The sequence below is a fragment of the Populus alba genome, chromosome 17 (assembly GCF_005239225.2).
Source record: "Populus alba chromosome 17, ASM523922v2, whole genome shotgun sequence".
Taxonomy (NCBI): Eukaryota; Viridiplantae; Streptophyta; class Magnoliopsida; order Malpighiales; family Salicaceae; genus Populus; species Populus alba.
The window spans coordinates 6,800,562-6,826,789 of NC_133300.1; the positions used below are offsets into that span (position 1 = coordinate 6,800,562).

The 26,228-nt window shown below is 33.0% G+C and overlaps 3 protein-coding genes across 4 annotated transcripts; 1 reads left to right on the forward strand and 2 right to left on the reverse strand.

The window, feature by feature from the left end:
- Nucleotides 1–1,698: 1,698 nt before the first annotated feature.
- On the reverse strand, nt 1,699–4,132 carry LOC118048753 (RING-H2 finger protein ATL52). The gene is made up of 2 exons (XM_035058565.2): nt 2,719–4,132; nt 1,699–1,990 (listed from the first exon to the last, which is right to left on the reverse strand). The coding sequence occupies exon 1, from the start codon at nt 3,929–3,931 to the stop codon at nt 2,753–2,755; it is 1,179 nt and encodes a 392-aa protein (XP_034914456.1). The 5' UTR covers nt 3,932–4,132; the 3' UTR covers nt 1,699–1,990; nt 2,719–2,752.
- A 7,653-nt stretch (nt 4,133–11,785) lies between these two features.
- On the forward strand, nt 11,786–13,245 carry LOC118048722 (uncharacterized). 2 transcript variants are annotated; one of them, XM_073405754.1, is made up of 5 exons: nt 11,786–12,250; nt 12,367–12,429; nt 12,534–12,616; nt 12,711–12,892; nt 13,039–13,245. In XM_073405754.1, exons 1-5 carry the CDS (start codon nt 12,045–12,047, stop codon nt 13,069–13,071), a joined length of 567 nt encoding a protein of 188 aa, XP_073261855.1. In that variant the 5' UTR covers nt 11,786–12,044; the 3' UTR covers nt 13,072–13,245. The 2 variants fall into 2 exon arrangements, with proteins under 2 accessions (XP_073261855.1, XP_034914415.1); XM_035058524.2 differs by having other exon boundaries at nt 11,812–12,250; nt 12,690–12,892.
- Nucleotides 13,246–14,194: 949 nt separating this feature from the next.
- LOC118048723 (ATP-dependent RNA helicase DEAH11, chloroplastic-like) lies at nt 14,195–22,500 on the reverse strand. Its single transcript, XM_035058526.2, is given in 4 exon segments — nt 14,195–15,578; nt 17,215–19,051; nt 19,053–20,363; nt 21,519–22,500. Coding segments are annotated over 4 exon segments (5,157 nt in total). The 5' UTR covers nt 22,308–22,500; the 3' UTR covers nt 14,195–14,358.
- Nucleotides 22,501–26,228: the final 3,728 nt, after the last annotated feature.

The following is a 26,228-nucleotide window of genomic DNA, read 5'->3' on the forward strand; positions in this document are numbered from 1 at the left end:
TACTTTCAATTTAATTATAAGTTTTACTAATTAGAAATCTCAATGTTAAACAAATTCTATTAGTTAGACTAGTTTTAAATATGAATTGTTTTTTATTTATAAAGAATTTTCGGTGTATAACTAATATAAATAGAGATATTTAATTTATTTTTATGAGATGATTCAACTTATTATTTATATTTTATTAAATATTTAAATTTATTATTTAAATTTCTCCGCAACTTAAATCCATATACCTTAGAACAAATCCATAAACCTTGAAACTCCAGAACCATAGTTTCTATCTGTGCTATACGCTACATCACAACACCAAGCTCATCCATCCTTTTAGACCCAGCATCGAACACATAGCAGGCCAGCTGCTGAGGAGCCGATAATTAGAACAAGAAACACAGAAACCAACCAACAACAACACAAAAAACTCAAATAAGCCATACCTAGAAGTAGACAATTGACACCCAAAATGAGAAACAAATGAAGAACTGTTCCAATCCACAGAAATTACAGCCCGGATGAACAATGATGATAAAACATGCTTTAGTTCTTTCTGTAATTTTAATCTGTAGGAAAATCAAATGATAATTAACAACTATACATCAGTTTCTTTTTAATTAACAATGAATTATATATATATATAAACAATGACCTGACGGAGAATTAAGAAGAAAAGGGCATGACAACAAAGCATTCTAAACTGAGAAAAGAGGTAGAAAGAATCAGGTATTTTATCCTATTTTAGAGCTGTTTTGTTCTTTTACTAACAGGAATAAACCAGCTAGTTCACCAGGGTCGTCGTATCCATGAAACCTGAACATTTTCATATATATATATCCAAATAAAACATGGGTTTTTCGGTTCTTTTCAATTCATTTTCATTTCTTGTATTTTATCAAAATCAGATTGGTTAGGTGGCTGGTTCATCAATTGAACTGACCAATCCAGCTCGATTCTATAACTATGATTGCAACAATTTTCTAATATCTTGAATGTGGGGATTATTTTAAGGAAGACCGGTGTCTTGCACATACCACGTAGGGATGGTAGTAGATATCCTCCTTACTAGTTTTATTGTTCGCACAGTGCGGCGGGTCTTTTTTCTTTAGCTTGTTTGTTTGTGTTTTAAAAGCATTTTAAAAAGAAATTAAATTTTTTTATTTTTTTATTTACTTTAAATTAATATGGTTTTAGTGTTTTCAAATTATCTTAATGTGCTGATGTCAAAAATAATTTTTTTAAAAATAAAAAAAAATCATTAATATTTATTCTTACACGAAAAGTTATTTGAAAAGCAACCGCAACTTCACTTTCAAACAAACTATTAATTTTTCGAGGTTTTCAAACAAAACCATCTTATCGTCGAAGACATCCAACATTATTAGTATAGTTGTTCTTACATTTAGGCTTGACCTAACACGTACCTGACCTGGATCATATTAGTGAAAAAACCTATTTTTTTTACTGAAAAAGTTACAAATTGAGATGATCCAGGTTAACCCCATCCGCAAACCTTGAATCGGTTTGACTCTTGGTCGGATCTCACAAGTATGGTAAAGTATACTGCATGGAGTAATGGTTCATCGTTTTATATGTTTTATAAAGTTATAGGTTTTGATTGGTGACCTACTTACAGCTATACTAATGAAAGAGTGCAAATTAGGCTAAAGATAAAGCACAATCCTCATCTACCTCAAGGTCCCCTGTAAGAAAACATATGCTTTCATTGTCATAAATAGTTGTTAATCTCATGATCCATAAATCATACAAGTCCAAGATTGCACAAAAAAGAGAAAGTTCCAGGAAGAAGAAACAAAAGGGGCTTCCTATAGAAGTTCAGCGATCTCTTCTAGTACCATGCACAGACCTTGCTAGTCTCTAATGGATTCAAGATTAAGAAAGCATAGCCAGTTCAATCAGCAACACGAAGATTGAGAGATTTTCTTCAATAGAATCCCAGTCGAGGCTAGATTTTTATGGGATTTTGGAATTCTCACTGAAATAGAAATCTAAAAGCTTAATTTTCCATCTGCAGTGGTAACTTCCATACAAACATGGGATGAAACTTGCTGTTGCAATGATCTGTTTAGAAAAATTTGACAGTGGCAAACAAGAACAACTGCATAGTTTCTTCATAGATTCATAGAAACAAAGATGTTACTCACAATTGGATGTTCCTTTTCTGAAAACTCAACTATGACAAGCACAATATGGACCCAATTTCTATCAGTGAACTATTCAGTGTGCTGCCGTGAATCAAATCATCAATACTCTTGTATAATTCAGGAACAGGTAATAATGTTTAGGATGAAAAATCACAAATGTCTCAAGAAAAGAAAAATGTAACAGAAGAAGGCAGCATGGCAATAGCTGACATGTGCTGTTCTGCTTAAATAAAGATGGGTTTGCAGCAGAAATTTCTACACAAAATACAAGGAATAAAGTTCAGTTCAGTTACAATTGCATTTTATTTGCAATCACTTCATTGAAATAAAAAAGCTTACTTACAATTGCATGCTTCTTTTCAGAAAACTGAAACAGTGAAAAACACAATACGATCCCATTTTGGATCACTTTTCTTTTCTATTGTGATGTCCAGGACTTCAGCTCTTTATGTCTTTTTACTACAGTATTTTTCGCAAATATGTTATAACCAATGATCCAATCTTCAGCTTGTTGAGAGATTGAGATATTTCAAAACATGTAAGTTTTCATTTTCCTCACCTGACAGAGAAAACCAAGAAAAAGACCAAAACCATCAAGAAGGAAGGCCTGAGTTTCGGTTCCGGCAAGCCCTTGACAAGAAAAATTTCCCACTACAAGAAAGTGACCTCTTCAGTGAACTTGGCCCTACTCGGAAAGATCTCCCAAAAGAAGAGGTAGCCATGGATTTCATCAAGTTTTGATTTCCAACACCTCTGTTTTGAACAATTTCCCTAGTGGATTCATTTCCTATTCCTGCCCTCCCGGCACCTGAATTCCTATCAGATTCCACTACAGGAAGAACATTAGTGAGAGCCTGAATTATCTTGAAAGCTGATAGAGAGTCTAAAGAAACCGATCTTCGCAGTTGCTGTATCCCATCCTCCTCTCCATTCAAATTCTCATTCTGGAATCGACTTTCCTCCTCTGTTACAATCCTTAGTTCACCATCTCTACCTTCCATTTCTCTATCAGATTCTTGATCATCTTCCAAAACTTCAATCGGGGTTTCTTCTCCACTACTTGTATTACCAAGATTAGCCTGTGATGATGTTGCTTCATCTGTATTGGTGACTATAGGAGCACGACACAAAGGGCAATTAGTATGCGATCTAAGCCAGGTATCAATACATGGGATATGAAAAGCATGGCTGCACTTCGGCAACAACCTAAGAGTCTCATCATCTTGAAACTCGTTCAAGCAAACAGAACATTCAGTTCCTTCAACAAGACCATCACCACTTTTATACTTGCAAACTGTGATAGAACTAATAACAGATGGTTGTAACCCTACTGTCCTGATGTACCATATCGGATGGTCAACTATAGGACCTTGATCTTGATCCACAAGCTGATCACGGATCTCAATTCTTTGTTCTTCTTCATCATCTTCTTGCTGTGATGATGATCTCCTTCTTCTTTTTCTAATGAACTTAACATAGATAACACAACAAGCAAGGACCAAAGCCATAGTCGATAGCACAATCATTGCTAACGCAATCTTGCCAAGCTTGTGGTGTTGCGAGCAGGTGGATGCATCCAAGCAATCAAAGCAATCGCCGCAATCGTCCATAGTGGCTCCATTACAGGATCTTAAACAATCTCCAATTTTCTGAGAATTCTCGAAGGCAACGAAGCACTTATGAGTGCAGTCGTCCGGATCATCTGCTGTCTCACAGAACTGTTTACAGTCATCATAAGAGTCGAACAACAACTTTCTGTACTGCGGACCCATTAAAGATCAGGAGGAGATAGAATTTTGAGTTTGATTTTGAAGACAGAGGAACATGAAGGGAAGATACAAAAAGTCAAAAGATGGAAGAGGGTTTGGCTTGGAAGAGAGAGGATGAAAGCTACGAGGGACAAGTTGAATGTTCCTCGAAGCTGCCTTGATTTGACAAAGTAGCAAAGTGGAGAATAGAGTTTTTGCATTTTCCTTTCTCTTGGCTATTCTTAATTTACGTTTATACTGTGGTGTCGTATAATTTGTAAAAGTATGATTTTATTTTTATTTTTAATATTATTATATTAAAAAATATATAAAAAATATTAATTTGATATTTTAAAAATTAACAGCTTTTTTGATGTTGTGGTAGCCATTATTTTTAAAATAATTTTCATTTAAAAATGCATAAAAAATATATTTCATTCCAGTGAAGTTTAATTTTGGGTATCCTCTACCTTATGGGCTGGCATAAGAACGCTTCCACTTCATGAATTGTTTTTTTTTTTTTTAAATGATTAATAAAACTTTACAGTCAAGTCTTAAAATATGATTCAATTGGACATATTAGCTAAAGTTTATAGTCATAACCCACCGACTTTTCTTTTCTCAAACTTACAACTCAGTACTAAAGTAACCAAAGTTATGCAAACTAGTCCTTAAAGGAAAAATCAAAGATGAAAATGTACTTGATTGAGAAAAATAATCAAGATATGTACTTAATTGGATCATGTTTAAAAGTCAATGTACTTAAGTAAGAAAAATAAAATTGAAAAGACGCCACAAAGAGCACCGGAAGAGATGATGATTCGGTAGATAACGAACCACACAAGAAGCTTTTGATGGGAATCTAAAATTGAAATGCTCGACGAAATTACAAAGCCCTACTTGATGTTCGATGTCCTTTGAAATGTTCTTAAGCTATATTAAAAGTATGCCTAGGAATGCGATGTTATTATTTTTAAAAATATGTTTTAAATAAAAATATATTATAATAATTTTTATTTATTTTTATTTTTAATATCTAGATGTTAAAACCATTAAAAAAACATCAATTTAATATTTTTATAAAAAAAATATTAAATTAATCTTTTTTATAAATGCTTCTTATAACCAAACAAGTTTTAAAGTTCTTGTTAAAGTAAATATGAAACCAACCTAGCTTAAAAAAAAATTAAATTTTAAAGTCTGTTTAGTTTAGTAGTGTAATAAATATTGTTTTTTAAAAATATTTTTTGTTTAAAAATATATCAAAATAATATATTTTTATTTTTTATATTAGTACATTGAAATAATAAGAAAAACACTAAAAATATATTAATTTAAAACTAAAAATAATTTAGTTAAAAAAAATACAGTTAAATTATAATCAGTCATAATAACATTGGGATTCATTTTTGTGGGGGAGAATCATGAGGAGGAGGATAATGCACAATTAAGATTGAAGCTGCCATTAATGAATTGGTACAGAAAGGAGGTCTTGAAGAAGTCTATGATCAAGCCCATGTAACCTAAAACCAACCCAAGACTAGTAGATTCGAAATCCAGACCACCCTAACCCCTATAATCTCCCGAAACTAAAACCCTAAGAAGAAGAACAAGAAGGCTCAAAATCATAACAAAAATTATTTATAAAAGTTGACCCTTGGTTATAAAAAGAGGAAGCTCTCTTTATATGATCCTGTTGATATAGAGGTGGGTGTTACGTCTCCAGAGAAAAAGGTAAAAGGATTGTATGCTGCTTTGATAAATGTCTAGAAAGCAATCAATGCAAGAATTATTACTTGGATTAAAATTTTTATTAAACATTATATAGGTACATAGTTGGCAAAGTATGAGATAGTAAAAGAAGTTTCAGATCATCTATAAAGGTTATTCGCTAAATCAAATTATATAAAATAGTATCAATTGGAGAATGATATATGAGCTCTTCACTAGAAGAATATGAGTATTTAGGAGTTTTATTCTGCTATGACATATCTTTGGGATCAATTGACTTTTATAGAATTTACAGAATTAAAGGCATATGATGCTTATATTGCTTGTAGATAGCAGCAATGAGTGGTACAATTATTAACTGCACTTCATAATGATTTTGAAGGATTAAAAGGTTTAATTTCGCATCGTTCTTCTCTTTCTTTTGTTATATCACTTGTCACTAAGTTATTGGTTGAAGAAATACATCTTCAGTCTTATTCTGAAAATGATATTATTTCTATTTTTAATCATTAAATGCTAGTAGTACCTTTTAAATCACTCTAATAATCAGAATAAACATTACACAAGGGTTACCTTTAACAAGTGCAATTTTTGTAAGCAGAAAGATCATTATAAGGCTCGTTGTTCTAAGTTGAGATAGCAGAATCAATCACAATAGCAATCTCAAGCTTAGAAATCTGGAAATCAGTTACAATCTAATGCTCGTAGACCACCTCGGGGTTACAAAGCACCACAGTTTAATATTACAACATTAGTTTTATCAGGTCCTTTCACTAATCCTAATACTCTGACTGAGAAATTTCATAAATTTATCTCCTTACAGCAACAAGCTATGTTTATTTTTTTCATAAGTCAATTGCCTCATAGTTCTTCAACTATGTCATATTCTAAATAGGTCTTAGATTCTGGTGCTTCACATCATATGTCTCCAGATTCTTCATCATTTGCTTTTGTGTCTCTTTTATCTTCTATTCCTATCATAACTGTTAATGACACTCCTATGCCTTTAGCAGGTGTTGGTTATATTTTCACACCTCAAATATCTTTTTCTAATGTTTATCTTATTCTAAACACCATATTAAATCTTGATTCTATTGGTCAATTATGTGATTTTGGTAATTATTTAGTCATATTTTCTCTCTTTTTTGTTGTGTATTGCTTGCTATCTTAGAAGCTAATTGGGACAAGTAGTAAGAAAGGGGAATTTTATATTTTGGACAAGTTAAAAGTGTTAGTTGTTGTTGCTGCCTAATGTGTCAATTGCCACTGCTACAAATGTTGATTTGTCTTCTTTTTTTTGTTTGAATTCTTCTAGTTTTTATTTATGGTATTCTTGTTTACGTCATGTTTCTTCTCCTCGTTTGAGATTTTTGGCATCCATAAAAGCTTTAGAAAATTTACAAACTTGTTATATTTTTTATTGTTGTGGATATAAACTAACAAAATTTTCCATTTTACCTTTTAATTGTAGTATTTATGTTTCTTCTCCATTTGATTTGATTCATTCTGAAGTGTGGGGACCTTCTCTTGTTGCCACAAAAAAAAGGGTCTTGTTATTATATTTTTTTTATTGATTATCATACTAATTATTGTTAGATTTATTTAATAAAACATCGTTCTGAATTCTTTGAGATTTATACAACATTTTACGCTCTTGTCAAAACTCAACATTCTGTTGTTATCAAATGTTTTAGGTGTGATTTGGGTGGGGGAATATACCTCTAATAATTTTTGTGAGTTATTTGCCTTAGATGAAACTATTCACCAAACTTTGTATACAGATATTCTTGAGCAAAATGGTATTGTTGAAAGAAAACATGGGCACATTGTTCAAGCTACTTGTTATCAACTTTTGTTCCTGGTGTGTTTTAGGGTGAAGTTGTTCTTACTGCTGTAGGTTTGATTAATATAATTTTATCTTTTCATATGTCAAGTTTTTCTTCTTTTGAAAAGTTGTATGGGTATGCCCCTAATTATTCTTTCTTTAAAGTGTTTGGTTGTTCTTGTTTCATTCTTCATCCTTATATGGAACGCAGTAAGTTATCCTCTCGACCTGTTATTTATGTATCTATTGGTTATGGTGAAGATCAAAAGGGGTATCGTTGTTTTGATCAAATAACTCAGAAATTTTATGTGTCTCGTCATGTTATCGTTCTTAAGCATATACCTTTCTTTTATATTCTATCAGTTGCTCATAACTTGACTAAATCTAATCTTATTCATATAGATCCTTTTTTTTTTTTAGGATTCTGATAGTTTATCATTTTAGGTTCCTAGTACATCAAATTCCTCTTCTCATGTTACTCAACCAATTCATATTGATCATTCTGCATGTACTAATATTTTACTCTCTCGTACATATGAAGCTCCCCTTTCTTCTATGGTCATCAATCTTCATTTGAGATTGTGGATCCATCTCTACATCATTCCATATGTATTTGTAAGTCCACGGAGTTACCAAATTTTACCTATTCCTATTATTCTTCATCTTTTACTTTTTTCCTAGCTTTTATCTATTGTCTCTCTAAGCCCTATTTTTATAAAAAGGCAATTCTTGATCTTTTTCGGCAGCAAACTATGGATGAGAAAATTTCAACTTTGCATAAGACAAATACTTAGGATTTGATTCATCTACCTCCAAGTAAAAGAATATTGGCCATCATTGGGTGTATAAAAGCAAGACTAATTTTGATGGATCTATTGAACGATACAAAGCTAGGTCAATTGTAAAAAGATACTCTCAATAGTATGGTATGGATTATAAAAAAGATGTTTGCTCCTATTATAAAAATGACTATTATTCATTCTCTTATTACCGTAACTTTAGTTCGTCAGTGGCGTATCTCTCAACTTGATGTTAAAAATGCCTTCTTGAATGGAGATCTTCGAGAAGAAGTTTATATGACACCCCCTCCTAGTGTTTCGCATGATTATAGGTATGTTTGCAAGCTTAAAAAAACGTTATATGGTCTCAATTAAACACCTCGTGCTTAATTTGAGAAATTTTTTTATTATGATCTGTTTCCTTAGATTTGTTTCTAGTAGTCATAATTCTACTCTCTTTTTTAAGTGCATTAATTCAAGTCATATCATTCTATCTTTATATGTTGATGACATGACTATTGCTGGTGAAGAATTGATGATATTTTATTTTTGAAGACAAAGTTAGCTAGACATTTGGAAATAAAGGATTTGGGTTATTTATGATATTTCTTGGGTATTGAGATAGATTACTCACCCAGAGATTATCTTCTTTCTTAGTTAAAACATGTTGTAGATATTCTTGAACGGGCTAGACTTACTAATAATAAGACTATAGATACTCTCATTAAGGTTAACGCAAAGTATTTTTATTTTGATGGTTTACTTTTGCCAGATCCTACTTTATATTATACTATTGTTGGGAGCTTGGTATATCTCACTATTCATCGTTCAGATATTGCCTATGTTGTTCATTTTGCTAGTCAATTTGTTGTTTTTCCTACTATTTTTTATTAGACATATGTTTTTTATATTTTACGATATTTTCAGGGTATAGTCTTTCAGAGTCTTTTACTTTCATCCACCTCTTTCTTGGAGCTACGTACATATTCTAATGTTGATCATGATAGTGGTTCTATATATCGCAAGTCTGTTATTGGTTTATGTATCTTTTTAAATAATTCTTTTATTTCTTGGGAAAAAAAGAAACAATCAATTGTTTTAAAAGAGATTGTTTAGTTACATTGGTTACTTGCATATATGAGAGTTTTTTTTCTGTCATCTCACTCCTATATATTGTGACAACTATAGTTTTATTCAGATTGCTCACAACTTAATTTTTCATGAACGAACTAAGCACATTAAGATCGATTGTCATCTTACTCGTCATCATTTCAAGCATGACATCATTACCTTGCCTTTTGTTCCTTTTTTTCTTTGTAGAATCCAGATTTTTTTACCAAGTCGCATTCTATTTTCTACTTTTATTTTCTAGTTGGCAAATTCTCCATGTTTATAGTTGTCGCATTGTGAGTTTGAGGAAAAATGTTAAGAAATATAGGGTTATTTTGTCTTATTGTTTATGAAGGGTAAAATAGTCTTTATATTTTCTTTTTAGTTTTCTTTGTTTAGCTTATACATAGTCTCTTTATATTTATATTATAACAATAGCTAAAAGGAGTTAGTGTTTTACTGTGGATTGCACTGTGCAATCCACAGTAAAACACTGACTCCTTTAACACTGAAGCTTCCGGGTTTTTTTTTTTTTTTTTTTTATGCCTTTTAGGAATTTTTTTTTTACTTTTTTCTTTGTTTTTTTTTTTTAACAAAATTTTTAGGTGGGTTTTTTTTTTTAAGTTGTATTATTTTTTTATGCCTTTTGGGATTTTTTTTTTGTTTCTTTTAACAAAATTTTTTTTGTTTAATTTAGTTTATTAATGTTAAATTTTCTTATTTAATTATTATATTTTCATGACATGTTTTCCGGATTTAATAGATTAACCTAATTTGACAAGTTAACCTATAATATATTTTTTTTGCTTTTTATTCTTTTTAATTAATTTTTTTTTTGTTTAGTTTAGTTTGTTAATGTTAAATTTCTTTCTATTTATTTATTAGACTTTCATGACACATATCCCGAATTTCAAAAGTTAACCTGATTTCACGGGTGAATCCAATTAATTCTGGGTTGACCTGTCAATTTTTTTTCTTAAATTTTTTTGTTTAATTTAATTTGTTAATGTTAATTTTTTTTTTATTTAATTATCAGACTTTCATGACACAGATCCTGGGTTTAACGGATTAACATGGTTTGACGAGTAACCCAGAATTGTTTTTTGATTTTTTGTTTTAATTATATTTTTTATTTAGTTCAGTTTATTAATGTTCACTTTTTTTGTTATTTAGTTATCAGACATTCATGACACGGATCCCAGGTTTAACGGGTTAACTTGGTTTGACGAGTTAACCTGAAATTTTTTTTTTACTTTTTTTTTTCTTTTTAATTATTTTTTTATTTAGTTTATTTTGTTAATGTTAAATTTCTTTCTATTTAGTTTTTTTTTTTCTTCTTAGAGGTTTTTTTTTCTTTTATTTTTTCTTTTTTCTAAGTAGTTCTCGGCTAATACCTTTAGCTTTTTTTTTTTTTGTTTTTATGCCTTCGACAGTGGACTGCACAATGCAGTCCACAATGAAAAGGTTGATGCCTTTTATTTATTTTTTAATTAATTTTTTTTGTTTAATTTAAATTATATATTAATATTAATTTTTTTCTATTTAGTTATCAAACTTTAATGACACGGATTCTGGGTTTGACAGGTTAACCTGATTTGATGAGTTAGTCCAGTTAATTCTGAGCTAACCCGTTAATTTGTTTTTTTTCTTTTTAATTATCAAACTTTCACGATGTGAATTCAAGGTATGACGGATTAACCTGGTTTGAAGGGTTAACCCAATTAATTCATATTTTTTTTCTTTTTTTCCTGTTGGTTTTTTTTCTTTTTTTTTCTATTTAACTAATTTATTTAATTATCACAATTTTATGACACGACCTTGCAACCATACCCGTGTCCAATGCTATTAGGTATGGTATTGCAGTCCAGATACTTTTATGCCAAGGGTTAACCTAAGTTTAATGTTATTATTAATATTATAAATATTACTCTTGGGTCAGGTGTTGCAACCAAACCTAAGACTCTTAAGTATAACTCTGCAAATAAACCTAATACTTTTAGATCTTGACTTTTTTTAAAATATAAAAAATAATGACCCGCGGCATCGCGCGGAGCATGTAACTAGTTAAATCTATTCCTTGTCATTATTTTAATTCTACTATACAGTATTAATAAAACCCTAACTTTCTTATTTTTTATATTTTTTTATTTCTTTTTGCTTCTTTGGATTGTTTAAATAGTCCAAACTTCATGGGCAAGCAGTTTCTTAATGACTTGGAGAACACGATTCGCAAATGCCTTTAATTTATGCAAGACCACAACATGGATTAGGTTCATGGGTTCTCCCTACTTTAAAAGAAAAATACGAGAGTCTATGATTAAGGATCATCATTTTCTCTCTTCTCCATCACATGCAAATGAAACACAAAAAAGGTAAGAAAAGTTCGCGAAAGCACAAAGGGACAAAAAAAAAAAAAGGCTTGAATGAGTAATAACAAGTTTTAGCTTGCAAGGAACAGTCAGGAGAACGCCACACTCCAAGCCTTTTGTTAAAACAATAGCTTGAAGTGACCAAATGCACATCATTACTTAGCGTGCTCGTATTCTATCTTCTGCAATTTTAAAATCTTTATCCTGCAAGGATTCTCACATGAAAAATGCATCAATCACCTGCCTAAATACAGCACACAATCTGCCCTTTATGCAGCTTATAATTATGGGTTCTTGAACGTTTCAAATATCATCATTTCACAATGTCTGCTAAAGGTTCTTGGCCTTCTTACAATCTACGAAGTTTTCTGGAACTAAGTCATCGTTACAGAGCCAGCTCCGGCAATGTTTCTCACAGCTGCGGGTCTGGTTCTACAGTGTCCAAGATCGGACAAGGTTTATCGATGCACCAAGGATTACAGTTAATCGTTGCCAGTAGCAATAAATGGAGACGATCTCATTTCAACATGTTGTTATCCTTTTTGAAGTTCATTGTTTTGTTGTCTTGGTTCAGATTTTTTATTTATTTCATTAGCTTGATTTTATTTATCTAACAAAATATTGATGTTTCTGTCTATGATCTAGGACGATGAGCGACAAGGTTGTACCACCGGTTCCAAATCCTCCTGGGAGCAACTTCCCCGCTTGGTATGAATTCTCTTTGCACTTGGGATTTTAAGCCACAAGCTTCCCCCACAATTGAGGTGTTATTATTTGAGGGATAACATTGCAAGAAACGCCACTCCATGCAGGGCAAAATGGATCTTGGGATCTATACTGTCCGTCTTCCTGCCTTTTTGGAAGCAAAAAAGGGAGGAGCTGAAAAGGATGGAAGGTACATGAGTTCCTAATGTATGCTCATTAACTTACCAATTCTTCTTTATCAACTTGGGAGAGTTTTATTTTAGGTGAGGCGGAAATTATTGTAGACGAGGTTGAACATGTAGCTGAGGAGATAGAAAAGGTGGCAGCAGTGGCGGAGAAGGTATCAGAAGCGGTGGCAGAAGTGCTGCCTGAAAACGGGAAACTGAAGGAAACAGCTTTGTTGATAGAACACGTTACGAAAGCAACTGCATATGATGCTAAACTAACTCAAGACTTTGTTCACAAGGTGAGTTGCTACAAGAGATTTCAACTGCCATTAATAGCATAAAGTTCGAAGAAACTGGAAGAACAGAACTTGAAAACATGCATGCATTTGTTGAACAAATGTAATCTTTTTTCTTTTTCTTTTTCTTTTTCTTTTTCTTTTTCTAGATAAAACATGCAGGTGAATGCTGTGAAGCATGACATTGATGACTTGAAGATAATGGTTGACCCTGTAATAGAAAAGATTGTGCAGCAAAACCCTCGAGGAAAGTAAAAAGGGAGAGATTATCAGTTGCCACTATTAAGACAAGCGAAAGCATATGTGTCTTTGCATTAAGAAATGAATCTATATGGACCTCCTCCAGTTCTCTGTAATTATGCAATCATTCATATTTGAGAATGCTTATCAAAGAAAATGTTAATTTTAGATATAGCAAAAAAAACCGACAAACCGATTAAATCGAGAAGACAAGAAAAAAAAAAAAAATTGTTCAACCGATTAAAATATTTTAAAAAAATTTAATTCTGTTTGGTTTTGATTTCACAAGCCTAAATAAAAAAACCAAACCAAACTAGTATAGTTAAAAAAAAAAAATGAACCAAACTAGAAAAACCCATTAGAAAGTGAAAAAAAAAAAACCCAAAAAAACAATATAATTTTCAGTTTTTCATATAAAATAACCAAACTGAACCGAACCAAAATCAGTCAATTGAAACCGAATGCGGTTCGGTTCCGGGTTTTTTTATATATTTTATAAAATTTCAATTTGGTTGTTTTTATAGGTAAAACCCAAACTGAACCGAAATGATCACCCTAGTTAATTTCATTATAAAACAAAGGTGCATGAACAGAGCAGATAGCAGTGGAATTGTGACTAAACTTCTGAGAAACTGATTCTAACTATAAAAGCAAAAGAATTCACTGAACTTGTAAACAACTGCAGCTAACTATAAAATCAAACCCACTAAATTTGAAACAAAGCAAAAAACAAAGATAATCTATTCAAAATGACGAGGATAGTATATTCATAGATATTTTTTACTCTAGTACGCATCGCCTAAGATTCATGGATTGTGTCGAGGAGGAGGTCACTCTGATTGTTTTCAGCCACAAGACAAACAAATACACTGCAGTATCAGTGTGCAATTGGATTTATCAATACAAAAGTTTCAGTTGACAATTTTCCAGTCAGTAATCGACAATTAGAAAGAAACAAAGGGGAAAAAAAAAAAGGTGGGCTCACTTCAGTGGTTCTATTTTTTCATTTTACAAAAAGAGAAACCAAATCTTGAGAAGCAAAAAGGAGTTTTGAAGACCTCAAAATTAGAAACGGTAATGTGCTAGATTCATAGGAAAGAAGGCTAATGCAAGTATGAAAAACATGAGGCAGGGAACAACTGATATGCATGTAATATTTCTAAATTATACATGTGTGGATATCATATACTTTTATATACAATTAACTTACAATGTAGTCAGTACAGGCTTTATAATGTAGCAGGATGTTCAGACCTCAAGTGCACATAGCAGTCATCACCGCTCATAAAGAACTCCAAGCAGACCCAGCAGATGTGTTTCCCACATCTGCACTCAATGTGGTTGCAGCCATCTACCTTCTCAATTGTGTATCCACATACTGGGCAGTTTTTAACATGCTCTTTTCCCTTGCACCATTCCTTCAAGGACATGTCGGGATCCTCCTTGAGCTCCTTGTATTTTTCACATGATACGAATGGATGATACTCCACATGGCACCTTGTACATGTCTCAGCATAGCATGCTCCACAAACAAATAGATCACCAACCATCCCGCTTGCTACGCGATATACTGAAGGGCAATCAGGAGATGGGCAAAATCTGTAGGTTCCACCACTAGATGCCACAAAGGCTGACAAGGAGGCCCTGAAGAGATCCTCTAACTTTTCACATGGTAAAAGAGACTTCAGATCTGCAAGCCAAATGTGCATGCCACAACCTTCATGAGCACAACCTACAGGGAAGCCATCACGTCCTCTCATTGCTGACTCTAACTGTTCAACCAAGCATGACTGGCAGAATTTATGCCCACAAGCCTCAAGCTGGTAACAGTCCTCAACCTCACAGAGGCAAATAGGGCAGGCAATATTGTCATCTTCATATCGTTTGATGGATCCATTAACACCAACAGACCGCGCAAAGTCACGAATCATCTGCTCCACTTGCAGTCTCAGATCCTTTTTTCCAGAAAAAGAAATAACATGTCGCCTTGTATTAAGCATAAATTCAGCCTCAGGGATCGTCTCTTTGAGCACATGCAAGTCAGGACCAAACTTCTCCACCACTTTTTTCATAAGATCATAAGGCATTGCTCCACCTCGAAGGCGGATATCTGTTTGTTCCTTATCATGGAGGGCTAGAAGAGATGCTATCAACTTCTGTTCAGTGAGAGCAACTTTCTTCTCGGGGCCAAAGATCCTAACAGTGAGGTTCTGCCTATCAAAGAGAATATATGTTCCCATCTCTTGCTGCAGTGACTTCATAAGCATGATGCCATCTTTGGAAAAAAGAAGCTGCAGAACCATTGGGGTGAGGCTACAATGATTTACCTTCTTTCCATTCATCAGTTGCTCCAGTGGCCTTCTCAACTCAGCTACTGTCTTTGTTGCATTAGCAGATATCTTCACTCTATAAGAGCCATTCTCATTCCTTTCTAAATTGCAACACACACCTGCATAGTCAAATTTGTCAGCCTCTGATTACTATCAAGCAATGTTCAGGAAATAATAAACAATTGGCACATTTCGTATTAAATCATGGAGTTAGGTTAAACAATAATGTAAAATGAGGAACAAGTTGTTACTGGACTGATCAGCTCCATAATTCCCGTACATATAAATTGCCAAGCCTAGGGGTGTGCATTCAGTTTCTCCATTTGTTTGATTTAGAATTGTTCTTTTGGGTTTTCAATAATAACAACCTAACAAAACCAAAAACATTATATAAAAACCAAATTAAATCATCCAAAAAGTAGCTACTCAATAAAAGAAAACCCCAATTTTGTTATCTTGTTACTGTATGGAGTAATACATAAAGATCCCAGTAAGTCAGATTCCATTGTTGAAGCAAAAGCTTCTAATTATAATAACATTTTATTGTAAAAATTAGTGCTCCATGCTTCAAGCATATATCCAAAGAATTCCAGGCTGGTAGAAAAAATAGGCAGTGGCTTGCTCACATGAATATGACCTAGGCTATGAATTAATTCTAAAATTATCAGTTCTTTCTTCCTCTATGTCACTCCACAGGTACATGGCGAATCCTACAAAAAACAGGACCAGATCTGGAAACAAACTAGATCCCTGTGATCGGTCGAAGGAGGTTACATGACTCTAAAGTCTGACACACTATAAGTAACATTTCCGCCTACTCGAACCTCAAGCTTAAAAGCAACCTCTCTAAAGTTGGCATTCCCTAATCAAAGCTGGTTCTTAATTAATCTAATTTAGGCTGCATAACAACTCCTCCTATCATCACTTACAATACAGACCGATACTCAAGGTCAAATTCACTGTATCCAATCAACCAAAATGAAAGTAATACCAAAAATTATCATGGTTACTCTAGAATCTCAAATCCCAATCAAGTTTAAAAAACAGGCTTTAAGCATATAAACAGGCTTTAATGGAATTTCTCCTATTTTGGACTGAATCTTCACAGCCTCACAGCATGAGCCACATTGCACATACTGCTTCGATGGGATGAAAGTATAAAAATAAAACAGAAACAACCCATTTAGAATAAACCAATATCAGGACCAAGTAAAATTAAAACGGAAAAGAAAGAGGACTGGTGCATCCCAAACAAAAGATGCTTAAAGATCCATATTCCTAAGACCAAACTGTGTCATCCATCCAAAAGTCATTCATGTAGTTTCACTATTCGCCTGAAGCTCAAGGTTTTGACCATACATATGCTTGAAATTCTGTATCAGTACTGAAATGAACCAGCTATAATTAAAGGTACTTATTCACAGAAAAATTGATTGTCAAACTCAAGATCCTTTGATGCCATAAAAAAAAAAATGCTTTTAAAGAAGATGGTTTCAAGAGATTACCAGGACAGGTCCACCATAAAGAATTAGGCCATCAGTCAAGAAAAACAAGAAAAGAATTCACATTACCTCAATACAGGATATCAGGTCATAATAAAAGAGATTTAATTCAAAGAACATTTGATTGTCAAACTTGCTTTCAGAAATGATTATTTAAAAATTTACCTGGATAGATCTAGCATTAAGAATTTATCCATTCAGTCAAAAAAGAAAAACAATTCACCACAAACTCCTTCAGAGTGAGAGGAATTACCAGGTCGAAACTTGAAGCTTTTCAGTAAAATATTCAGCTGCCTCTCAATGAATGCATAAACAGAAGCAGAACATGATGCAGAGCTATGGAACACCTGCTGGCATTGCATCTTCTGCCATGAAAAACAACCAGCAAGTGCTTTTCCTTGCATATGTTGCAGAGCTTTAGCTGCCTCCAAATGTAATTTTCCATCAAAAGTGATCCAAGCCTTCATGAAACTATCCTTTGGCTCAGGAGCGAAGACCTGAACATGGCAGTAATTGCTCAAAGGGCCCTGGCTAGGCATGAAAGGAGCAATTTCCTTGAGAATTGCTTGCTCAAAAGCATCAACAGAATGATTATTTACTTCATCTCCTCTGATTAGGAATACATCCAAAATTCTCCTATTTGTTGTCTTGTGCAGAACTTCTAAAATTTCTGCTTCAGAAGTTTCTTTATCCAGTCCTCTGATAACTACAGAGTTCATGTCTCTTGTGCTGGTCTGACACTGAACAAACCTGCCTCCAATCAGAACATTAAAGCAATCATCAACAATGAACTGGGCATCATTCCTTTCACATCTGACAATTGCATACCCTTTGCTATACCGGCGTGGCCAACTGATTTTTGCTTTTACGGCAGCAAATGATGACTTTCGAATACCTCCAACAGATGACCGAGACAGGGACAACTTAAGTACACATCCACATAACTCGGATCCATTAAAATATAGAGCTTTTCTAGCTGCTTCAGGAGTAAGGAATGACACCCTGCCCCACCTTTCTGCATCATCACCATGCTGTCCAGTGCCCGTGAATTTGTTATAACCACAAATTCCAGATACAGATTTCTCTAAGAAAGTCAAAACTTCCTTGTCATCTACCACATTCACATTGGAAAGGTGCACATCCACTGTTAAACATCTATTTCCCAACTCCAGATGCTTAATTTCAGCACCAGCTCCAACAAGTGCAACAGGGGGGGAAGCACCAGCCCGTACCTCATGATATAAGCACTTCTCCAAGCATTCATTCCTTAACCACTTTGTTTCATAAATTAAGGCATTATTGACATATTCATAAATCTTTTCAATATCTTTGGACGATGCAAACAATTGAATCTCGTTGTCACCCACATTGATTTCAATTCCAATGCGTTCATCCATGTAAATAGCACGCATGCGAGAAACAAGTGCTGTCAAGCTACTATTTGACTTTCCACAAAACCGTTTCAGAGCTACACCTCCAAATCCTTTTATCACCCTCAACTGCAGTTTTCTAGACTCCATCTTTGAGACATCAAATAAAGGATGTATGAAGGTAGATAAACTGTCAAAGTCAATTGCTGTAACACAAACCAAATATTGACTTGATATGGACAAGAGTTCAGCAAAGACAACCCAATGTGGCTTCTGGTTATACACTTGTAATGAACATGAAGGGTGAAGTTGGAAGTATTCACCACTTAAAACAACCTCATAACCAAGGCGATCATATCCAGAATACATGGCTACATTATCTGCTAGTGAAGAAAGTATAATCTTCTTCATGTTTTCATCATGCACGGAGGCAACAAGAGGATCCCAAAGCCAGTAAGTTGGAATGATGAAATTGAGTTCATTTTTCAAACAGTTTTCCAACTCCAATACTGTATCTCTGCATCTTCGCATAGTTTTTGCATTGATTCTATTTTCCCAACACCATTTATTTCTATTCTCTTGCCGTATACTCTCCCATTCCCTGTAGACGGAGAGCAAAGTGAAGAGATCTCCATCATGATGGCAGAACCGGACCTTAAGGCAATCAGACTTCAGTTTCTCATCATAAGTACCCACTCTGCAAAAAATGTTACTGGCATTTTGCCATAGCTGCAGCAAGGACAACTCCCTCCTTGCGCAAACCATAACGGAGACTTTCAAGAATAATTTTCCCAAGACGAGGCTCCATACCCAATTTAACTAAGTAGTGCCCATCAGCAGTTAATGCAAAAGCATCATGTTTGCAGGCAACAGCACCTAACTGAACAAGGTTCCTGATTGCCTTGTTGATTGCATCCACACTTGGAGCATCAATAAAATCAAACTCTAGCACATTCTTAATACCAGAGGCAAGAATCCTCAAAACTGCAATGCCAAGATGAACTTTACAAATTTCAGGTTCCTGATGCAAATCCATTGACTGATAATCAGAAACCGAGTACAGCCGGTAACACTTGCCAGGATCTGTTCTACCAGCACGGCCAGCTCGTTGATTTGCAGAACTTTGGCTGATCTTGGAAACTCTGAGCACATTCATACCAGATGAAGATTCAAACCTGCTATCTTTAACTAAACCAGGATCAACCACGTACTTGACCCCTGGAATTGTTAAGGATGTTTCCGCTAAATTTGTAGCAAAAACAACTTTTCTCTTTCCTGGGTAATTCTGAAAAACACGACATTGCTCTTCATGGGAAAGCTTCCCGTGTAATGGGAGCGCAATTGCAGAGGGAGACTGAAACTTTTCACATGCCCATTCTACTTCTGCCTGTGAAGTCAAAAAAGCAAGTATTGCCCCATCCTCCTCTGCTGCATGAATTTCCATTGCCATCTTAACAACATCACAAACATATGGAGCTGCATTATTGGAGCTCGGCAAGGGATCAAGGGACTCTCTAGATGCAGCAGGAGCATATTTGATTTCAACAGGAAAGCTTCGCCCCAACACATGAAATGTTCCACAACCAAAGAAGTAACTGGATAATTTGCTTGCATCAACTGTTGCAGACATTATAATTAGCTGTAAGTCAGGCCTTTCCTGAAGTAATTCTTTTAGCAAGCCCAAAAGAAGATCAGTATTCAAGCTTCTTTCATGAGCCTCATCTACAATAATGCATGAAACTCCAAACAATTTTTTATCTTTCATGAGGTTTTGCAGCAGACAGTGATCAGTCATATATATTACCTTCGAACCAAACTGCTGGGAAGATGAATAAGATGGGTAGCAGATAATTGAATTATTTTCATAACATCCATTGCATTCTTCACCAACCCTTTTTCCCAGGGATATAGCAGCAATTTTGCGGGGTTGAGTGCACAAAATTGAACCACTTGACGCAACTCCTGAATCAGCAATAAATTGTGCCAACTGCGTACTCTTCCCTGAACCTGTCTCTCCAATCAAGACCATCACCTGTGGGAGAAGTCAAAAGAGAAAGACAAAACATCTATCAACACCAACAGGTTATAAAGACATACTAATAAACTTATTTTAAAGCAACTTTTAACAAAATTTAAGTTCTGAAGCCAGACAGTGAAAAAAAAAAAAAACCATTGACTAATTCAATTATCATTCCAAATCCCAACAAAGACATGAAACAAGACCAAGAAAACTGCATCCACAAAAAACAGCTCTAATTTCCATCAGACATGCCAATCAAGGAGCGTCTTAATTTGCAGGTACAGATTCAAATGTTATTTTAAGTTTCTACGTACTTGATTCTTTTACTAGAGTTGGAAAGCTAATAGCCAGATAAACAGTCCAGATGAGCAAATTAGATAACAATATATAAACCACACCATTCCCGTTCACATTATAATGTAAATTATCGTCATAATTATCTTTAACCAGTCTGGCATGTCAGTGATTACATTCCGAATCAATTAAATCCGCATCTCAACTGGATAGACATATCAATGATCACATTCCTAATCAAGTGAGCCTCACATAATCTTCTAAATGAATAATAAAAACATCATAGCTCCAGATACTTTCTTCTAATTATTCAAAGCTTTACAACCCAAGACCCGCTAAAAGTATTAAAGCCGACTGTGCTTTCAACTATTTATTTTGGTTAAAAACTATATGTGACTTTAAGGGGTTGTTGGCGACAATAATTGCGGTTGTTTTTTCAAAGTGTATTTTCACTTGAAAAGACATCAAAGTAATTTTTTTATTTTTAAAAAAATATTTTTAACATCTGCATATCAAAACAATTCAAAAACACCAAAAAAAAAAATTATTTTAAAGCAAAAAAAAAAACAATTCAAAATTTTTGAAAAACTCCAGTTGAAACGCAAGGCCAAACACCCCTAAGACACAATCACCAAACAAAATCACCTGCATAAAACGGCTCCTAAAACTACATACCAACCATTCATAAAAGATCATACAAGAATATGCATAAGCACACAAACTAAGCTTAAAGTTGAATTTCAAATCATAATACTCCTTTAAATACAAGAAACATATACCACTAAGCTTGAAGCACAAAATCAAATCAGAAACAATCAACGCATATTCCTTTAAATAATAAAAGCTAACATATCCAGACACTAATCTTCATACCTGCTGTGAATGCAGCATCTTTAAAAACTCACTCCTAAACCCATAAATAGGCAACCCATTTTCTACCCTTCTACACTCTCTGAGTATCAGAAAATGAATCCTGCTCCAATAATAAAAAATTCCCATCTTTCTCCCATTACCCTCATCATAAACCCTAAAAACCCCCAAATCACCAATCTCCTTCCCTTCAATGCAATCCATCAAACACCGCATTCCCTTCCTAAACTCCTCCGCCCTCTTCACAACCACCTCCATTTCCACCCTCAACGCCTCCTTCTTCAACTTATTCTCACTATAAACCCTAACCCCTTTCGGCCGCTTGAAAAAGCTCGTAAATTTACCAATTTCCACGGCCAAATTTTCAATCTTTCTCTCCAATTTCTTCACTACCTCCCCTTCTAACACCTTCTCTGCATACAATTTAAACAAACCTCTAATCCTCTCATTCAAGTCCCCTTCATTTACATCAAAATCCGTCACCGGAGTATACACATGATCCCCAGCCAGCCTCCGTTCCCAGAGGAAGACGGCGGCGGCGATAGCATCGCTCTGGTCGTGGAAAAACAAACGAGCAGCGACGGCGGACGTGGGGTTTCTATCGGATTTGTCAGGTTTACATTGGGAAATTAGGGTTTCGAGTGGGGATTGCGTGCGGTTATTATTACGGTGGTTGGACAAAAGCCTGACTACAAAAAGGCTTTGGTTTTGGTGGTTTCGGAAGTTCCGGTGGCGGTTGAAATGCTGCGACTGACGGTGTTGGGAGTGGTGGTGGTTATTGCTGTTGATCATGGTGAAGTTTTATGAGCATACGAAGTTATCAAGATATTATGCTTTGATTTTGGTTCCGTTTTTGTGAAATTGATCATAACGCTATTTGTCTGGTTTTAGAATTCTCTGGCGTTTGCATGAACCTGTCTTCTACCACTACTACTATCTCTGCTGGGAGTGGAGTGCGTGCCTCGTGGCCGGTAGCGTATTAAAAGGCTTCAAGAATACACGTGCCTTGCCCGGGTTTGATTCCGATGACAAATGGATTTGTTCTTCACGTTATTATTATTATTTTGAATTAAAATTTAAGTGAAGAAATTTGTGCTGAACGCACCGGTTGAAAATAAGCTTCGTCGATTGATTTTAAGTAGAATGTTTTTCTTAACTAATGCGTTCATAAGAATTATTTTTTACGACTTCTTTTTATTATTGGATCTTGATGTGAATTATAAATGCATGTTTTGTTTTGTTGTTAATTATTATTTTTTAAAATATTTTTTTATTTATAAATATATTAAAATAATTTTTTTTATTTTTAAAATTTATTTTTAACAACAACATATCAAAATAATTTAAAATTTTTATTTTTTTTAAATAAATAATATTTTAACTGTAATATCAAATACATTTTAATTATTAATTTTAAAAATTTATTTAAAGTTATAATTTAATATTTGATTTTAAAAAAAAAATCTAGAATTCCAAGTAAACTCACTTTGGAAATTATAGTAAAATAATGTCAAGTTATTGTTGATTGAAATAAGGGTTATCTAGAGTCTTGAAATTAATATTCCTGTCAGTCTTCTACATATGAAATATGAAACTAGTTTAAATTTAAAAAGGTGGTTTATATTGTGGCTAAAATAAAAAAAAAATTTTAATCAAAATATTAGTTTATATAAAAATATTTAGTATCATTATTAAATCTGACGAGTTAATTTTAAAACTTTTCAATTTGACTTTTTATTTAGCATTGAGATAATAACATATTGGATCAACTCAGGTTTCGAGACTTAACCCGTTCAATTCATAATTTGGATGATAGACTCCATTGGGTTTAATAAACTTTATATTATTAAGATTATTTTTTATTTAATTATATGATTAAATGTAAAATCCTAAAAAAAATAATGAATGAATGATGAAATGAAATACAAAATAAATAAATATAATAATTAAGAAATCAAATGAGAGAAATATGAAAAATATAAGGAGCATGACTCTAATTGTAAAGAAAAATAAAAGAAAAGAAAAGAAAAGGGGGTCAATATGTAATTAGAAAAAATGAGGCTATAAATACCCTTTCTTTTTTTTCATGGCCGGCTGAACACCATAGAAAAAAAAAAAGGGTGCATATTTTTCTTCATAAAAAAAGAGAGGGGAAAACACCAAATCTCCTAGAACTATACAAACCTAAGACCCTTAAGTAAAGAGGACACTTATTAACAAGGACTTTAACAAAGAAAACAAGTGAAGAAACTGGAGAAAAAGGAGGAAGAGGGTTGGCTACATGCAAAAGAGAAGAGGAAAAAAATCTTCAACTAAATTGAAGTGAAATTTTGAAATTTCTCAAGATATGAACATTAGACTTAATGGTGAAAAACACTTTAACAATTAATTAAGAATTATACACTAATTTTAGATTTTATAAATTAGGGTTCTTGAATGAAAATCTGGGGAAGTGCAAAAATTATTAGAATAAAGCTAGTTGAGCTAATATAAGATGTTCTAAACATGAAAACACATACAAAATTGTTAAAGAAAAATTATTAACTCAAAGGCTTAAGTGGCCGGCCATTTGAGGATTGAATGGGGGGAAGAAGGGAATTCTGAAATTTGTGTTGATGAACACTTATAATATGTATATGATGTGAATAATGAGTGAATGAAGCCCAAAAACAAAATGACTAGAAAGAAAAAGAGAATCCTTAGTTCCCTTAGGCCAAGTTTGATCAAAAGTCAAGTATGGCTCATGATTTTGGCATGGGAGAAATCATAAAATGTATGAAAACATGGAAAATAAATGTCATAGAAGAAAAGGAGAAGGGAGGTTGGCAGAAAACTCACATAGAAATTGCCAACAAAATTTGGGCAAGTTTGTCATTCCTGTTCTAGAGGAGATTAGGGTTTCATAACGATAAAATTTAAGAAACATTTTTCATAGAAATTATAGATGCAAATATTAGATTTCCAACAAATCTGATCTCTAGAGCTTTAGATATAGATAAATATATGGAAAAAAAAGTCGACCAGAAAGTAATTACTTTACACTGAAAAGGAACAAAGAAAGTAATTACACTAAGCTTATCCTTTGGGAACCAAATAAATAGATTTAATTTTAATAGACAAAAGATAACATAAAAATATATTAAACTTTAATAAAAAGAAGAGTTAATTACAGTAGAATAGTGTGGTCTCAAAATAGTATCAATATGGGTTAAGGATGGTAACGACTAACGAGTATCCATAAATTGAGTATCTATTGTATTTATATAAATTCCTAAATCAAAAACAATATCTATATTAAGTTTAAGCATGTATTAAGTACTATTTATTATTTTATATAAAATAAAAGATTATATATACTTGGGATGTTTGTGTTGAATGAAAGAATGATATATATATATATATATATATATATATATATATATATATATATATATATATATTTGGATCAGTGCTATTGCATTATTAAATAAAAAAAAGTTTTTAAAAATATCTTAAACAATGAAGTTTATATTCTAGATGTGGATTTGATGGATTAAACTTTGAAATCTAGGTTAATCAAATAAATTATTATCTTAATATTAAAAAAAATTATCTTTGTTATTTAAAAAAAAAAAAAAAAACAAAGAAACAACCACATCTTTTACTGGTTGTTCAAGTTGCTTTTGAATTCTTCAAGATAACAGGATCACGATAAGCATCCTTACATGATTTAATTTTAAATTAGAACTAGGCAAAGAATTGTGTTAAAAAATTTCAAGATTGATATATTAAATTGAGTTTAATAAAAATATCAAATAATTTTTCATAATATAATTTTTTTTTTATGTAACGTAGCGTGGCATTTAAACTAATATTATTGTAGATGCAGGAGGGTTTAGCAGTATTCTTGAGATTCTTGGGCGAACATTAGCCTAAACATGCTACAACTTGTCTAGAACTCAAAGCACAAGACGACCTCATGTCCTCAACTATTCTTTCTCTTTAGAATCGTTCCCAGCTTACAAGGCACATGGGGTCATGGAAAATCATTATCTTAGCTTTGGAAAATCGAAAAGGAAAAGCAAACCCAACGCACAATCTTGACCGGGGCTTTTGTTGATTCTTCACCACGGCAGTCCACCATTGCTATTTCACTTTTTTTTTTTTTTTTTTTTTGGGTATTGTGTTCCAAATAAGGTTGAGTACATTTTGAATTATTTTTTTAAAAAAATAATGTTTTTATATTTTTATATTATTTTGATATATTGATATAAAAAATAATTTTAAAAAATAAAAAAATTATTATTATAATATATTTCCAAGTAAAAAATATGTTGAAAAGCAATCATTATCATACTATCTATTAACTCACATTACACTAACTTTTTAATTGTGATTTTTTTTAATCGTGGGTGTCCGGGTCAGCTTATGTGCACCTCGACTAATCTCCCGATGCCCTGAAGTTAACGACCAGATAAGTCTTCAGTGGCCTTGAAGTTTGCGATACTCGAACTAGTGAGATATAGAAATTAAATCTAAAATCTGACCAGTTGAACTACACATCTTAGAGTTATGAGCAAACTCAGGCCCCTCAGAGCTTTTTTTTTAAAAAAAAAAAAATTGATCTCTTTATAGATATATAAAAATTATGAATTAAATATTTAGTGAATATTAGTAATTGAAATTGTTTGTAATACATGTAAAAGGTAGCCAAAAATTAAAAAAAAAAATATT

Coding starts and splice junctions, on each gene's coding strand:
- LOC118048722 (XM_035058524.2), top strand. CDS start 12,045: ATGTCTGCTAAAGGTTCTTGGCCTTCTTACAATCTACGAAGTTTTCTG. Junction 12,617..12,689: donor GGAGCTGAAAAGGATGGAAG/GTACATGAGTTC, acceptor GTTTTATTTTAG/GTGAGGCGGAAATTATTGTA. Junction 12,893..13,038: donor CTCAAGACTTTGTTCACAAG/GTGAGTTGCTAC, acceptor TTCTTTTTCTAG/ATAAAACATGCAGGTGAATG.
- LOC118048753 (XM_035058565.2), bottom strand. CDS start 3,931: ATGGGTCCGCAGTACAGAAAGTTGTTGTTCGACTCTTATGATGACTGT.